Source organism: Triticum urartu, chromosome 6A (assembly GCF_056163025.1).
Source record: "Triticum urartu cultivar PI428250 chromosome 6A, HENAU_Tu73, whole genome shotgun sequence".
Classification (NCBI taxonomy): Eukaryota; Viridiplantae; Streptophyta; class Magnoliopsida; order Poales; family Poaceae; genus Triticum; species Triticum urartu.
Genome location: NC_141878.1, coordinates 372,855,833 through 372,873,101, shown reverse-complemented (window position 1 = coordinate 372,873,101; position 17,269 = coordinate 372,855,833). Strand labels below are relative to the sequence as shown.

The 17,269-nt window shown below is 48.5% G+C and overlaps 1 protein-coding gene across 1 annotated transcript; it reads left to right on the top strand.

The window, feature by feature from the left end:
* Positions 1–4: 4 nt before the first annotated feature.
* Positions 5–3,083, top strand: LOC125513553 (Rhodanese/Cell cycle control phosphatase superfamily protein). The gene is made up of 10 exons (XM_048678682.2): positions 5–223; positions 298–414; positions 637–744; positions 827–923; positions 1,274–1,313; positions 1,402–1,476; positions 2,013–2,100; positions 2,174–2,241; positions 2,557–2,629; positions 2,720–3,083. The coding sequence occupies exons 1-10, from the start codon at positions 107–109 to the stop codon at positions 2,801–2,803; spliced, it is 867 nt and encodes a 288-aa protein (XP_048534639.1). The 5' UTR covers positions 5–106; the 3' UTR covers positions 2,804–3,083.
* The last annotated feature ends 14,186 nt before the right edge of the window (positions 3,084–17,269 follow it).

Below are 17,269 nucleotides of genomic sequence, written 5' to 3'. Positions count from 1 at the left end.
GGTCTGCAGTTGCACTCTCCTTGGCCAATTGCAGAGCCGAGTATGAGATGGGGATAAAGCTACGGCTAAAAGCCTAAAACCTCCTGCCTGAGAGCAAGCCAAGAAAATGGCAGCACCACCTCTCAGCCTCGCACGCCGCGTCGCCGGCGCCTCCTCCCCTGCCGCCGCGGCGCATTCCTCCTCCTGTCCCCGTTACTTTCGTCCTCGCCTGCTCCCTTCAAAGGTACGCGGTTTTGTCTCCTGCGTTTTCCTGTGCTCTTTCTGTGCCCTGAGCTGCCGGTGGTTGTGTGCGTGCAGCGGTGGAGTGGGGTGGTGAAGATGGGGGCGGCAGTGGGAGGCGGGCAGGGGGGCGAGGAGGAGGAGACGAGGCAGGCCAAGGAGATGGCCGCTGCCAGGAGGCGGTGGGAGACGCTGGTGAGCTCACGCCTTTCTACTCTTCTCATTTCGTTTACACTACGCGTCTACAGTACCACCGGTTGTGCAAACCTCCTCTGAAGTTGCTTTCATCTCGGAATCACGGCGCTCTTAGCTTAAGCTTTGTCGTTTGAATTCGGCATCCATGTGTGTAATGCATGTATGAATCTCTAAATGATGAACTGCTGTTATTTGTATGGCTGTGGAATGCTCTGCTTGAAGATCAGGGAGCAGAAGATCAAGACCCTTACACCAAGGGAAGCTGGCTATACATTCAAACTCACGGACAAGGTCCTTCTGGATGTTAGGCCTTCAAATGAGCGTCAAAAGGTTGGTGGTAGGACTAACAACCATTTCTAGTGTTGGTTAATCGTCGATGCTCACATTTTCCTGTCCTTTGCTCGTATCGCAGGCCTGGGTGAAAGGTTCTACCTGGATTCCAGTATTCGATGTGGATACATCGTCTGATTTGAATGGCCTCAGCAAGAAAGCATTCAACTTTATGATTGGTATGCCAAATGGAGTTCTGGCTACATCGTTGGATCTGACTGTTGCTTGCACTACTGTCTTGAAGGCATTTGTTCAACTTTGTTCGCACTATTTCATTATAAAAGTTGCCATAGAAGGACCATAGCATGGAGTGATTCTTCAGAATAGACAATCCAGACTGGAGACTAATAAGCTAATAGTGCATCAAACACAGTTACGAGATATAAAACAGGCCTTTTCTTTCAACATAGATTGACTTATTTTCAACTCATACAATACCATCGTTTGTAGTATGTCAGCTCATATGGTACCACCATTTGCAGTTCTAGACTTCAAGTGTGACTAAACTCTCATCACTCTTGCATAATAGGTGGCTGGTGGAGTGGCAGCTCAACAATGTCATTCAATAAGTATGCTTGGCATTTGTTAAAACTTGGGCCTCTCATGAATTGTATTTTAAAACCAATTTGATTGACTGACTTTACAACAAATTCCTAGGAACTTTGTACAGCAGACCGAGGAGAAGTTCTCAAAAGATGCAGATATCATCCTAGTATGCCAGAAGGGACTGAGGTAATTGCTTGTTAGCTCACTTTCTAAGTTTCTGATGTTGGATTTGTACTGCTTATTAGCTCATTTTCTGACTTTCTGATGCTGGATTTGCACTGCATGACACACTGACAACACATACTCGTACCTTTCCACCTTGCTGGCCTTCATGGAAGTTAAATCATCTCATCATCCTATGTTCTTTATGGAGCACTGTTTTTTTATGCTGTATTTAGACTCACCATGTGACTAGAAAGGTCTCTACCGTTTCCTGGACACCGGCGCATACCACTTCTTAAACTTGAGCTTTGTGTGGCATGCTGCTCATACACACAAGATGCTATTTCAACTACCTAAATCTTGGACAAATGATTCTAAAAGAAATCTTGAACAAAATATCACTCTTTCAGTCATTGCACTCTAGTAATTTAAGGTTGCATCTGCCCATCGTATTGGTGCTACTGCTACATCTTGTAGCGTCCATCATAGAACATTTGCGATTCAACGTCCGGTGTGGATTTTTGTCTGACAGTTTTGATATCCCCAAAAATGTTTGGCAGATCAATTGCTGCCGCAGAGCAACTTTACAATGCTGGCTTCAAAAATTTATTCTGGGTACAAGGAGGATTGGAAGCTGCTGAAGAGGAGGTAGGAGTAGGAGTCATCTTATGATCTTCTATTTTGGAGTTATATTAATTTCATGTTTTTTTTCTCTTTATAGGACTTTGAGCGGGAAGGTTCCCAGCCTTTCAAGCTTGCTGGTATTGGTGGGGTTTCTGAATTTTTTGGGTAAGTTCCAGGACCTCAACACCTATGATAATGTCAGTGTGACGGTGTTATTTTCCTCACCAAAATGTGTGCACCAAGGCCTTGTATTAAGGTTGAAGATTTTCCTGTGAGATACAAGCTACGCGCTTGCCACCAACCTAAGACCTGAGCGATCAGATTACAGTACACATGTAGATAAGCATGATACTGTGTTTTCTAATCATTCTGAGATGATCCAAATATGTTTCAGCATTCCACAAAAGCATTCAGCATCGTTAGTGAAATGACATCCACTAGGGTACTAATCCTGAATCTTTTTTGACAACTTGGTTTCAGCTGGACGGATCAGCAACGTGCACAGGCTGCAAAGGAAGGATGGGGATATCGGCTGCTCTTCACGGGCCGATTGGTAATTCGTTTTGAAAAATATGCATGTACTTAACTCTTGTCTGCAATGGAAAGATCTTTAAACATTCTTCTTCTTCCTCGAACCACACAGGTTGGAGCAATTGTGCTAGCAGATGCTCTGTTTGTGGGTGCCCAAAGTATTGGCCCTCTGCTTCAACAATTACAGCCTCATTAACTGATCGATTCCGAGGAAGATGCTGTGGTGTTCAAGCTAACTTGAAGGCATCATTTCGGGCGTTCATCTTGAGAGAGACCCAAAACAACTGCACGAGGACACAGTTAGGCCGTTCCTCATGCCTGCTATGATGACACACGGAGACGGAATGTTCTTTCCTAGAAGTATCTAGTTATGAATCTAGAGCCTCATTTCTGACTCGATGAATTACAGAAGTTCAGGCCGCACAGGATAATTATGATTTCGTGGAATTCTCCTGTTGAAAATTCTGTTCAGAAAATCTTGAGTCTCAAAATATCACATAAAAAATATCACATGTGTGGATATAAATCTCATTGTGTTAGTGACCCTGCCCAAGAAGGCCCACATGCCAGGATCATCAAGACAGCCAGCGCCGCGCGCACAAGAGCAACCCACGCTACACCGGCCCAGAATGGGTGAACAAGGCCGGCCCGACCCGGAGCACTACTGAAGCCAGCGACCCCCTCCTCCTAGGGTATCCGGTGGATCACGGCAAACGGCACCCGGCGGCTACCAACTCCTGATCCGATCCCCTTTCTTCCTCCTCGCTAGAACCCTAGCTACCTCCTGAACTGTGTAATTGCTACCTAAATTTGTATCTGTGAGTGAGATTGCCCCCAAATACTTGAGCTACCTAGTGTGTCCCTTACATCTGGTATCAGTCGCCACCACCACCATTCCTATCGCGCGGTCTGGCGCAGTTCATCGAGACGCGACGTCTGCGTCACGCACGGCTGCAATTGGAGCACATGGATCCCGCGGTCAAAACCTACCTCGACAAGCTTACCTCCACGATGGAGGCCAACACCACGGCGCTCACGGCGGTCACCACCCGCCTCGACGATCTGGCGGCGTGGCGGCCCGATCTGGAGCGACGCGTGGCCGATCTGGGGGGACGCGGTCGCTGCGCTTCAGCAAGAGCGACCCGGCAACAACGACACCAACGGCGGGGGCACCCAGGCGCCAGCTCCCATGGCGCCACCGCCAGCGGCCCGTGGCACTCCTCTACGTGCCGCGGAGGGCGCGGCGGATGCTTCACGCGGGTCCGATGACCACGACGTGTTTCATCTGCAACGGGTGACGTCGGCGGTGTCATTCCAGACACCACCGCCGCTCCCGCCCAACGGTCAGATCGAGATCCCTTCTCCTAGTGCTTTACCATCACCGTTCGCGCATGCTAGTCAAATGCTGGCGGGGCTGGGTCAGGCGCATCCGTCGATAGCCTTTTCGCAGTTCTCGGGGGGAAATCCCAATCTGTGGAAGACTATGTGTGAACAATACATTAACATGTTCAGGATACATGACTCTTTTTTGGTTCCCATGGCCGCCCTGAATTTTTCGGGCTCGGCTGCTATATGGCTTCAGTCCATCCAGAAGAAACTAGGATCATTTACTTGGGAGTCCTTTGTCGCTCTGCTTTGTACTAGATTTAGGCGAGATAGACAACAAATGCTAATTCGCCAGTTCTACACCATTAAGCAAACTACCTCAGTAGTTGATTTCATAGAGAAATTTGAGCTTATTACAAATCGTTTGAGTTCATATTCAGACGCGATTCACCCATTCTACTTTCTTACTCGTTTTGTGGAAGGGCTAAGACCGGATATCAGGGCAGTGGTCATGGTGCAACGACCACCGAACCTGGACACAACGTGCGCCCTGGCTCTGCTGCAGGAGGAGGTGGCAGACGGGGCGCACACGGAGCCATTCAGGCAATTAGCGGCGCGGCCGCCTGACCATACAGCACGATTGCCAACAGCGCTGCCCCTGCCTCCTCCACCAGGACGTGCCCCGCCACAGGCAGGGGCGACTGATCGGCGCGGTACGGATGCAGCAAGAGCAGAAGCAGCAAAAATCAAGACCCTCCAAGATTACCGAAGGGCACGAGAATTATGCTTCAAGTGCGGCGAGCGCTAGGGCCAAGAACACGTGTGCCCCACCTTGGTGCAGCTCCACGTCGCGGAGGAGCTGCTGGAGCCCTTCGGCATCGACGCGTCGGCAGAAATGCAGGACAAAACACCAGAAGAACCAGGACAAGCCATAGTCATGGCGATCTCGAGATCAGGAGCGATAGGAGGTGTGTCCCAGAAGGCGTTTCAACTTCGCGCTTGGATTCAGGGCCGAGAGGTGCTGATGTTGGTCGAATCAGGCAGCACCAACTCCTTCATCAACAAGCGTTTTGCCGAGGGAATCAAGGGCGTGCAGCCATTATCAAGGGCTTACAAGGTGCGCGTGGCGGACGGAGGGGAGCTGATATGTTCCTCACATGTGCCAGAATGCACATTGTGCTCCCAGGGGCACCAATTCTGTGACGCCCCCGATTCAATCATACACTAATCATACACGCAAACGTGTACGATCAAGATCAGGGACTCACGGGAAGATATCACAACACAACTCTACAAATAAAATAAGTCATACAAGCATCATATTACAAGCCAGGGGCCTCGAGGGCTCGAATACAAGAGCTTGATCATAGACGAGTCAGTGAAAGCAACAATATCTGAGTACAGACATAAGTTAAACAAGTCTGCCATAAAAAGGCTAGCACAAACAGGGATACATATCGAAAGAGGCGCATGCCTCCTGCCTGGGACCCTCCTAAACTACTCCTGGCCATCGTCAGCGGCCTACACATAGTAGTAGGCACCTCCAGCATAGTAGGAGTCGTCGTCGACGGTGGCGTGTGGCTCCTGGACTCCATCATCTGGTCGCAGCAATCGGGTATAGAAAGGGGGGAATGGAGAGCAAAGCAACCGTGAGTACTCATCCAAAGTACTCGCAAGCAAGGAGCTACACTATATATGCATGCATTGGTATCAAATGGAAAAGGAATAGCATATGTGGACTGAACTGCGGAATGCTGGAATAAGAGGGGGATAGCTAGTCCTATCGAAGACTACGCTTCTGGTAACCTCCATCTTGCAGCAGAAGAAGAGAGTAGATGGTAAGTTAACCAAGTATCATCGCATTGCATAATCCTACCCGATGATCCTCCCCTCGTCGCCCTGTGAGAGAGCGATCACCGGTTGTATCTGGCATTTGGAAGGGTGTGTTTTATTAAGTATCCGGTTCTAGTTGTCATAAGGTCAAGGTACAACTCCGGGTCGTCCTTTTACCGAGGGACACGGCTGATTAACTTCCCTGCAGAGGTGCACCACATTCCCAACACGCTCAATCCCCTTTGGCCGGACACACTTTCCTGGGTCATGTCCGGCCTAGGAAGATCAACACGTCGCAGCCCTACCTAGGCACAACAGAGAGGTCAGCACGCCGGTCTAAATCCTATGGCGCAGGGGTCTGGGCCCATCGCCCATTGCACACCTGCACGTTGCGAGGGCGGCCGGAGAGCAGACCTAGCAACCTCCATTACAAAGGAAGTTGCGTTACGCGGTCCAACCCGGCGCGCGCCGCTCAGTCGCTGACGTCACGAAGGCTTCGGCTCATACCACGACGTCGAGTGCCCATAACTATTCCCGCGTAGTTGGTTAGTGCGTATACGCCAGTGGCCAGACTCAGATCAAATACCAAGATCTCGTTTAGCGTGTTATTTAGAAATAACCGCGGACGCCGACCAGGGCCAGGCCCATCTCTCTCCTAGGTGGTCTCAACCTGCCATGTCGCTCCGCCACAGTGTAACCGTCGGGGGCCTTCGGGAACCCAGACCCACCTCTACCGGGATGGAGCCACCTGTCCCTTCAGCCCCCAACATCGAAATCACTCGCGGGTACTCAACGAGCCGACCCGACTTTAGTCACCACCTGTATAGTATGTATATATGTATGTATATACCCGTGATCGCCTCCCGAGTGATCACGGCCCGATAGTATAGCATGGCAGACGGACTAGAATGTAGGGCTATTGATGAAGTACTAGCAACCTATACTAAGCATGTAGGATTGCAGGTAAGGTATCAACAGTTGTAGCAATAATGACAGGCTATGCAACAGAATAGGATTAACGTAAAGCAGTAACATGCTACACTACTCTAATGCAAGCAGTAGAGAAGAATAGGCGATATCTGGTGATCAAGGGGGGGGGGGCTTGCCTGATTGCTCCGGCAAGAGAGAGGGGTCGCCAACACCGTAGTCGTACTGGGTAGCAGCGGCGTCGGTCTCGGTGTCTAGCGACAGAAGAGGGGGAAGAAACAATAAATATTAAGCAAACAGATGTATAGCGATGCATGACATGACAAGTATTGGTGCTAGGGATGCCCTAACGCGGTATGAGGTGGTACCGGTCAACGGGGGAAACATCCGGGAAATATCCCCGGTGTTTCGCGTTTTCGGACAGATAAACCGGAGGGGGAAAGTTGCGTGTTTGCTATGCTAGGGCTGCGTGGCGGACGAACGGGCTGTGTATCCGGATTCGTCTCGTCGTTCTGAGCAACTTTCATGTAGAAAGTATTTTCATCTGAGGTATGGTTTATTTTATATGATTTTCTAAGGTTTTAAAACATTTTTAGAATTTATTTAATTAATTTAATTCAACATTATCCAGAATAGTGTAGGCTGACGTTAGCATGACGTCAGCAATCAACAGGGGTGTTGACTGGTCAACCTGACCAGTGGGTCCCACTGGTCAGTGACACATTTTAATTATCCAATTTTAATTAACCTAATTAGAATTAATTAGGTGTGTGCCCCACTATCATTGACTGATTAATTAATTAACTAACAGTTTAATTAGTTTAGTTAATTGATTAGTTTAATTAATCAAAATTAATTAAGTTAATTAATTCTTTAATTTAATTTAATTAATCAATTGTTTTTATTTACTTTTTATTTTTAAATTCTTTTTTTAACAAAAACGTTCTGGGGCCGTGGGGCCCCCGTGTCATAGGGTCAGGGGCACAAGCGGGCACGGGCACGCGGGGGAGCACCCGACAGGGCGCGCGGGCGACCAAGGCAGCGGCGAGCCGGGGCACGCGCTCGCTGGAGGCAGCGACTGGCGCGGCAGTAGGGGGGTTCCACGGCGCGGCCGTGGCGAAGCAGTGGAGCGCAGGGGACGGCGTGGGCACGGGTGCGCGAACGGGTGCGGGCGCCCGACAGGGGCGAGCCCGGGCGCGGCGTCGCCCGAGCGGGAGCGAGGCGACTGCGGGGCGCGGCCGGCGAATGGCGTCAGGGGCGGCAGCGAGAGCCGCGGTCGACGGCGGGCGCGAGAGACGCACGAGGGCGCGGTGAGCGCGGCGACGCAGGCGAGGCAGCAGCGGGGCTGCGGGAGGCGGACACGGCGAGGGCGCCAGGCGGGGCAGCGGGAGCAGTGGGGCGTCGGGGCGGTGCGCGGATGGGCGCCGGCGCCGAAGGTGGCCGGAGAAGCACGGGGCCAGCAGAGCGGAGTGAGGTGCGGGACAGCACGTGCAGGCAGACGGAGGCGACGACGCCGGCGGGCACAGGCGGCCAGCGGGCGAGACGAAGCAGCGGGCAACGGCGTGCGGGTGAGCTAGCGGGGCGCGCGGCGTCGGGACGAGGTGTGCGGCGACAGGGGAAGGAGGAGAAGGAAGGGGATGGCGGCTCACAGAGGCCGTAGGGTTCGAGGCAACGGGGGGCGAGGAGGTTGTCGGGGACGTCGGCATTGACGGAGAGGACAGCGTCAATGGTGTCCGTCGATGGGTCGCGGGGGGACGAGCGGCGCGGTCGATCCCGCAAGGGAGAGGCGCGGGAGGTCCGACAATGGTAGAGGGCACCGGGGCGCCGGCGAGGTACGACAGGGTGGTGCGTGGCATCGGCTTCGGCGGGGTCGGGGGTGCGGTTGCCCCGATCCCGATCTAGACGGGGGAGGAAGGAGAGGAGCGAGGCGTGGGGGAAAGTGGGATGGGCCGATCTAGGTCACAAGGGAGTGGGAGGTTAAGGGGGGGTCGCCGGCTGGGCTGGCCTTGCTAGCCCAGTGGCTGGCTGGGCCACGGCCCAGAGGGATGGGGTCTTCTCCTTTCATTTGTTTTGGTTCGCTCTTTTTTTTCCATTTTTTTCTTTTATTTCTAAAATGGTTATAGTTTTATAAAATACACAAATGGTTCCTAAATTAGTATTATTATATTTACTACTTCCACATCAATTTGGGTAACTAAATAAAATAGTTTCGTAATTATTTATTATTTAAAGGTATTTAAATAATAGTTTTTACTATTGCTTTATTATCATTTGAATATTTAAACATTTTATTAAAGTGTGGGTTCTCCATTATAATTACCTATGCATTATTTGGCTCACTCCGAACATTTTAGTTTTAATATTTGAAAACTTTTATTGTTTGCTTAATTTTGAATTTGAATTTGAATGGGTTTCGAACTAACACGAGATTAGCAATAGTAACCGAGGTGACGTGGCATCGTTAGCGCGGGATTACTGTAGCCTAATTATCCGGGCGTCACAATTCTCCTCAACTATAAGAAATCTCGTCCCGAGATTTAAGAGGTAGAGTAAGGGGGAAAGGTCTGGTTACGAAATTATAACAAATCTTCCCGGTCTTGGTTGCTCTTCTCGAAGAGGTTGATCCATTATGTTGATGTCTTCATTTCTCTTCTTCAGGTCATCATGATGAAGTCGGCATCCTTTCTTCAGGAACTCCATCGTACTTACGGAAGAATAAAGGGTGGGTATTCCAGAAGAACGGACCTCTGCAAGGTTGACTATCTGGTCAATAACATCGGGGAAGGTGGCGGAAAGTAACTCTCGAATTGAAACTTCAGAAGATATCAAGAGTGAAGTAAGGAGGTATCATGGGAAGTTTCAAGCAGGTAGGCAATCGTCCGTTGCCTGAAACAAAGTGTGAAAGGGGTCCAGAGCAACGAGAATAAGTATTGCTTGTGTTACCAAAATAGATCACTAGGAAGGTGGTCCGTGAATTACATACGAGGCCACGCACGAGGAACAACCTTGCGAACAGGGGGTGTATAGGAGAGTCAGGTTTCGATCATGTGGAACTAGGGGTTATGGGCCCACCATGTGGGCTAATAGTAGGAAGAGGGGTGACGTCTTGCACGATCATGTAAGCAAGGCATGTCAGAGTATAGCTTGTCATTTATGTCGGCAACAACATCGGTACCAAGGGCGAGGGATGAAGAGAACCATTATCCTGCTCGTTGAACGAGGTGGACCAATAGGCAAAGTTCTTGTCCATCGGTGGCTACCGGAATGTCATCAACAATAGTAACAGGGTCTTGCTGACAGAATTGTACAATGAGGTGTTTACATAAGCAGGAAAATATTACTGCTTAGATCATATAGATCACAAGAAAGGTTAAACAAAACAATGAAAAGTAAAATGTGATCATCAGATTAAATAGAACAATGGAAAGGAAAAGGGTGTTGATACACATATTCCAGGGGTATATCCTCTACAAGGACAAGCAGAACATGATATCCATGACAGGATATAACGTAGAAAACTCTTTAGGTAGGGAAGAGAAATTTCATGACATTACCCATACAATGGTGTTTGGATAATTGAGTAGGAATCATTTAGCATTGGGCTTCAAATGTTCTTGTTAAAAAAATCGAAGTACCACAGACATGCTTCGAGATAGCATTGACATGGTCTTCAAGCAAAGGTTGGACTTGGATATACAAAGGATTCATCAGGAACAACTTATAGAATAAGTCTTACAATTTCCTCATGGAAGAATGGTTAACCTTGCTAAAATGGAAACTATAACAATAGGTCCTCCGGCCAAGTGTACTAGGATGACATCACCTTACTGGGCCATGTAAGGACCAATGTTATGACTCTTGGAAAAATGTCTAACCATCATATCTGACCGAGATTTAGATCTGATCGGTGTCAAAATACCTCAGACTCGGGATGCCTGAGAGGAAAAGGTGTAATACAAATTGACGAGATGACATTGTAAAATTCTCGAGAAATGAACTATGGAAGTGAGTTCCGAAACAAGAGTTCATCATTAAAACAAGGAGAGGGTGAGGAGGTAGCTGATGAATTTAGCGACAATTCATCGAGATTTCCAAAAGGTGTACGAAATAAGGGCTAAGGTAGCATGATCAATGTTAGTATGGTGATTTGATAATCAATACACAAAGAATGAACAAGCAATAGGGTTGCTAGGAGTACAAAACCTAAGCAGCATCGTTCACTTGTTGGTATCCCAGTTAGAATCAACATGGGGACCAAGAAGGAATGGTGATGGTGAGAAGTATCACTATACCCAGAATTCTTAAGGGGTGGAGCAATTCTTGCAACATCCCTCACATAAAAGATGGTATCAAGGTAGATCATAATACAAACTAGATAGCAAGGAAAACAAGATACAACACAAAACGTGAACAAGTTTGTGTTGGGGGGAAGGCAAGAATGTTGTCGATGATAACTATGACGCCCCCGATTTAATCGTACACTAATCATGCACGCAAACGTGTACGATCAAGATCAGGGACTCACGGGAAGATATCACAACACAACTCTACAAATAAAATAAGTCATACAAGCATCATATTACAAGCCAGGGGCCTCGAAGGCTCGAATACAAGAGCTCGATCATAGACGAGTCAGCGGAAGCAACAATATCTGAGTACAGACATAAGTTAAACAAGTTTGCCTTAAGAAGGCTAGCACAAACTGGGATACAGATCGAAAGAGGCGCGGGCCTCCTGCCTGGGATCCTCCTAACTACTCCTGGTCGTCATCAGCGGGCAGCACGTAGTAGTAGGCACCTCCGGTGTAGTAGGAGTCGTCGTCGACGGTGGCGTCTAGCTCCTGGGCTCCAGCATCTGGTTGCGACAATCAGGTAGAAGGGATAGACAGAAAAGAAGGAGAAAGCAACCGTGAGTACTCATCCAAAGTACTCGCAAGCAAGGAGCTACACTACATATGTATGCATTGGTATCAACTGGAATAAGGCTATTATATGTGGACTGGACTGCAGAAAGCCGGAATAAGAGGGGGATAGCTAGTCCTTTCGAAGACTACGCTTCTGGCAGCCTCCGTCTTGCAGCATGTAGAAGAGAGTAGACTGAAGTCCTCCAAGTAGCATCGCATAGCATAATCCTAACCGATGATCCTCCCCTCGTCGCCTTGTGAGAGAGCGATCACCGGTTGTATCTGGCACTTGGAAGGGTGTGTTTTATTAAGTATCCGGTTCTAGATTGTCATAAGGTCAAGGTACAACTCCAAGTCGTCCTGTTACCGAAGATCACGGCTATTCGAATAGATTAACTTCCCTGCAGGGGTGCACCACATTCCCCAACACGCTTGATCCCATTTGGCCGGACACACTTTCCTGGGTCATGCCCGGCCGCGGAAGATCAACACGTCGCAGCCCCACCTAGGCACAACAGAGAGGTCAGCACGCCGGTCTAAACCTAAGCGCACAGGGGTCTGGGCCCATCGCCCATAGCACACCTGCACGTTGCGAACGCGGCCGGAAGCAGAACTAGCCCCCTTAATACAAGAGCAGGCTTACGTTCCAATCCACCGCGCGCCGCTCAGTCGCTGACGTCACGAAGGCTTCGGCTGATACCACGACGCCGGGATACCCATAACTACTCCCGCATAGATGGTTAGTGCGTATAGACCAAATGGCCAGACTCAGATCAAATACCCAGATCTCGTTAAGCATGTTAAGTATCCGCGAACGCCGACCAGGGCCAGGCCACCTCTCTCCTAGGTGGTCTCAACCTGCCCTGCCGCTCCGCCTCAAAGTAACAGTCGGGGGCCGTCGGGAACCTAGGCCCACCACTACCTGGATGGAGCCACCTGCCCCTTCAGCCCCCATCTCCGAACAGTATCATAAGTAAAGTAACAGTGTAAAGTATATAGTATATGCCCGTGATCACCTCCCGAAGTGATCACGGCCTAGTAGTATAGCATGGCAGACGGACAAGAGTGTAGGGCCACTGATGGAACACTAGCATCCTATACTAAGCAGTAGGATAGCAGGTAATGGTAACAACAGTAGTAGCAAGGATAGGCTATGCATCAGGATAGGAATAACGAAAAGCAGTAACATGCTACACTACTCTAATGCAAGCAGTATAGAGAAGCGTAGGCGATATCTGGTGATCAAAGGGGGGGGGGGGCTTGCCTGGTTGCTCTGGCAAGAGAGAGTGGTCGTCAACACCGTAGTCGTACTGGGTAGCAGCGACGTCGGTCTCGGTGTCTAGCGAGAGAAGAGGGGGAAGAAACAATAAATATAATGCAAACAAGTGCATGACGATGCATGACATGACAAAACGTGATGCTAGGTGTGCCCTAACGCGGTACGAGGTGGCACCGGTGAAGGGGGAAAACATCCGGAAAAGTATTCCCGGTGTTTCGCGTTTTCGGACAGATGAAACGGAGGGGGAAAGTTGCGTGTTTGCTATGCTAGGGATGCGTGGCGGACGAACGGGGTGCGTATCCGGGTTCGTCACGTCGTTCTGAGCAACTTTCATGTACAAAGTTTTTCCATCCGAGCTACGGTTTATTTTATATTAATTTTCAAAGTTTTTAATTCAATTTTAGAATTAACATAATTAATTTAATTTAGTAAATGTCATTATGATGTCAGCATGAGGTCAGCGTGATGTCATCAGTCAACCAGTCAGTTGACTTAGTCAAACTGACAGGTGGGTCCCACTGTCATAGGCACAATATCCTAATTAACCTAATAATTAGTTTAATTAGTTAATTAGGTTAACTAGTGTTTAATTAGCTTAATTAAACATGATTAATTAAGTTAATTGTATATTTAATTAATTAATTAATATTTTTCTTTGTTTTTGTTTTTGTTTTTCGTTCTAATATCCCTGGGGGGTGGACCCCAGCTGTCAAAGGGCTAGAGGCCATAGCGGGCGCGGGCACAGCCGTTACGGGCGCTGGCGCCGGGTTGTCAGGACCTGGCCGCGCGCGGGCTGGCCGACGGCCACGACAGAGCAGCCGCAGCCAGCCAGAGCGGTTCAGCGGGGGGAGGGGCCGGCCACCAAGTGCGGGGTGTGGTGTGGGGCGCCTGAGGGCGCAGCGCAGCGGCAAGCACGCGCAGGGGCGGAGCCGAGGCCACGGGCTCCGGTGGGAGCGCGCACGGGAGGCGATGGCGGGCGCGACGGAGCGCATGGCCGAGGAAGTGTGACGACGAACGAAGCAGGGGGGCTGCGGGGCGAGGCCGCGGCGGAGGGGCGCTGGGGGTCGGCATCGTCGGCCGGGGCGCGTCCACAGGGGCGGCCGAGGACGCGGCGAGGGCGTCGCGAGGGAACAACAGGGAAGGCTCGCGGGGCTCACTGTGGGCGTAGGGACGGGGCACGGGGCGCGAGGCGGAGACGGAGACGTCGTCGGCGTGGAAGCAGACCAGTGAGGGAGGTCCGGCGAGGCAAGCTCCGGGCGCGGGGCGGCGTCGGGCGACCTCCTCCTCTCGATCCCGATCCAATCGGGGGGAGAGGGAGGGGGAGATATTTTCGAGGGAGTGGGTGTCGGTGGCGGAGTGGGTCTCATCGGGTGGGGGGATAAGGAGAGGGAGTGGGCCGGCCTGTAGGTTGGGCCGGGTGGGCCGGTCGGGCGGCCTGGTGGGTTGGCCCAGTTGGGCCATGGCCCCAGGGGGGTTTCTTTTCTTTTTTTTTCTTTTGTATTTTCTTTTCTGTTTTATTTCTAGTTTCTTTTAATCTTTAGTTTTTACAAAAATCACCACTAGTACCTAAAGTAGTATTTATAAACAAACTGCTGTCACATCAATTCTTAACCCATAATAAAATATTTTTAATATTTTATAAAATCCAATATGTATTTGTTTAATTGTTTTCACTACTGTTTTAATTAGTTTAGAGCCCTTAAACATTTTATCAAGGTTTGGTTTCTCCATCGTATTTACACCTGATTTATCTGACCCACCTTGAACATTTTGGTTTCATTGTTTGAAAACTTTTATTATTTGCCTTTAATTGAATTTGAATTTGAATCGGTTCGAACTAACACGAGATTAGCGATAGTAATCGAAGTGACGTGGCATCATTAGCAGAGAATTACTGTAGCTTAATTATCCGGGCGTCACAATTCTCCTCTACAAGAAATCTCGTCCCGAGATTTAAGAGGGGAGTAAGGGGGAAAGTTCTTGTTACGATATTCTAACGGATCTTCTCGAAGAAGTTAATCCCTTTCGTTGATGTCTTCAATTCTTTATTCCAATGCATCATGATAAACTTGTCATCATTTCTTCGGGAACTCCATCGTACTTACGAAAGGATAAGGGGCAGCTCAGCTATGTCAGAATGCTTTTGAGGGAAACAATCTGGGGTTAACCCATGAATGAGTATAAGATTATCTCTCAAGCTGAACGTATGAAATACATCGAGAGTAAGGTACGAAGGTACAATAAGAGGTTCCAAGCGGATAGATAGTTGCTCGAAGTCTGAACCAGAGTGAGAAAGGGGTTCAGAGTAACGAGAGTAAGTCTTGCGTCCGATACCAGAATTGATCACTAGGAATGTGGCTCGCAAATTACATACGAAACGAAGCGCAAGGGATAACTTCGAAACAGGGATGTACAGGAGAGTCAGGTTCCGATCCTGTGGAACTGTGGGTTATGGGTCCACCATGTGGGTTAAAAGTAGAAGGAGCGGTGACATCTTGCTCGGTCATGACGGCAAGGCATGTCAAAAGGGTAGCCTATCAATTATGTTGGCAACAACGTTGGTACCAAGGGCGAGGGGCGAAGAGAACTATCTTCCTGCTCGTTGAACGAGGCGGACCAATAGGCAAGGTTCTCGTCCATCGGTGGTTACCAGAATGTCAACAACAATAGTAACAGGGTCTTACTGACAGAGTTGTACACTGAGGTGCGTATAAAAGCGGTGACATATTACTGCTTAGATCATATAAACCTCAAGAAGGCTAAACAGAACAATGGAAAGGAAAATGTGATTATTAGGTTAAACAGATCAATGGGAAGGAAAATGTGTTTAAACACATATTTCAGGGGTATATCCTTCCCAAGAACAAGCAGAGCATGATATCCATGATAGGATATAATTGTAGAAAACCATTTTGGTAACAGGAGAGAAATTTCATGACATTACCCAAACAACGGTGTTAGGATAGTTGATGAAGAAAATGCAACATTGTGCTTCAATTGTTCCTTTTGAAGATCGGAGTACCACATACATGCTTCGAGATAACATTGACAAGGTCTTTAAGCAAAGGTCAAGCTTTGGATACACAAAGGATCCATCAGGAACAACTCATAGAATAAGTTTTACAATTTCCTCATGGAAGAATGGATAACCTTGCTGAAGAGGAAACTATAACACTAGGTCCTCTGGTCAGGCGTGCTAGGCATGACATCACCTTACCGGGTCATATGAGGATCAATGTTATAATTCTTGAAAATATGTTCCAACCATCATATCTGACCGAGATTCAGATCTGATTGGTGTCAGGATACCTCAAAATTAGGGTGCCTGAGAAGAAAAGATGAGACACAAATTGACGAGATGATTTGCAAGATTCTCGGGAAATGAACTATGGAAGCAAGTTCCGAATCATGAGTTCATCATTTAAGCCAAGGAGAGGATGAGGAGGTGGTTGATGGACTCAGTGATAATTCAACGATGGTATCCCAAAAGATGGGTCTCCACAGTTATGTGGATAAGGAGATAACATTTGTCGAATCAAATGATATAGTGAAATATACTCGAGGAGAACATACACAATTAAACATTGGTTGAAAGGTCCACCCGAAATATGGGTTTAGGTAGCATGATCAAAGTTAGAATGGTGATTCGACAACCAATGGTCTAAGAATGAAATATCGACCATTAACTTCAAAGCAAAAGGGTTGCTAGAACTTTTGAACTCGTGGCCAAGGAATGAACGGATATGGCAAGAAGTATCACCTATATCAAGAATTCTTAAGAGGTGGTGAAATTCTCACAACATTCTTGACATAAAAGATGGTAATACTCCAAGGTAAAGGAGAACAAATGCTGGATAGCAAGGATCTCAAGGTATAACACAAAACACGAACAAGTTTGTGTTGAACGGAAGGAAATCGAGTGGTCGATGATAACACAAATCATCGAGGGCAAGGATGGTATTTCTCATCAGGAATTCAATTGATATCCTTGAGGAGCTCGAAATGTTGATGATGATCATGACAATTTCTGTCGAGAGGTTTCTTGGAGATGTAATCGGTCGGTGATGACATCAAGTCAAACGAATGATGAAGCGAAAGGTTATTGGAACCATGGGTACGACACAAACTTGAAATCAAGTTTGTAGTTTGAGGTGAAACAATAAGACAAGGAAGATCGACGTAAGCTTAGCCCATCGTCAAAATTGTGCTTCGGAAAGAAGGACCAGGTAGCACAGTTAAAATTTGGCACGATTATGATATAGCCGAGTAGGCTCGGAATGACGTGATCGAGTTCAGACTCGTAAGTAATGAAGGTTACCAAGAGTTGTTGAATCGTAGTGCGGACTCAATTCAGTTGTCGGTGTCCTTGAGGGGTTCTAACAACTGAGAACCCG

What these genes read in the sequence shown, in the direction of transcription:
- LOC125513553 (XM_048678682.2), top strand. Translation starts at nt 107, where the DNA reads ATGGCAGCACCACCTCTCAGCCTCGCACGCCGCGTCGCCGGCGCCTCC. An exon ending in GTATGCCAGAAGGGACTGAG is followed by an intron (nt 1,477 to 2,012) that starts GTAATTGCTTGT and finishes AATGTTTGGCAG; the next exon opens with ATCAATTGCTGCCGCAGAGC. An exon ending in TGCTCTTCACGGGCCGATTG is followed by an intron (nt 2,630 to 2,719) that starts GTAATTCGTTTT and finishes CGAACCACACAG; the next exon opens with GTTGGAGCAATTGTGCTAGC.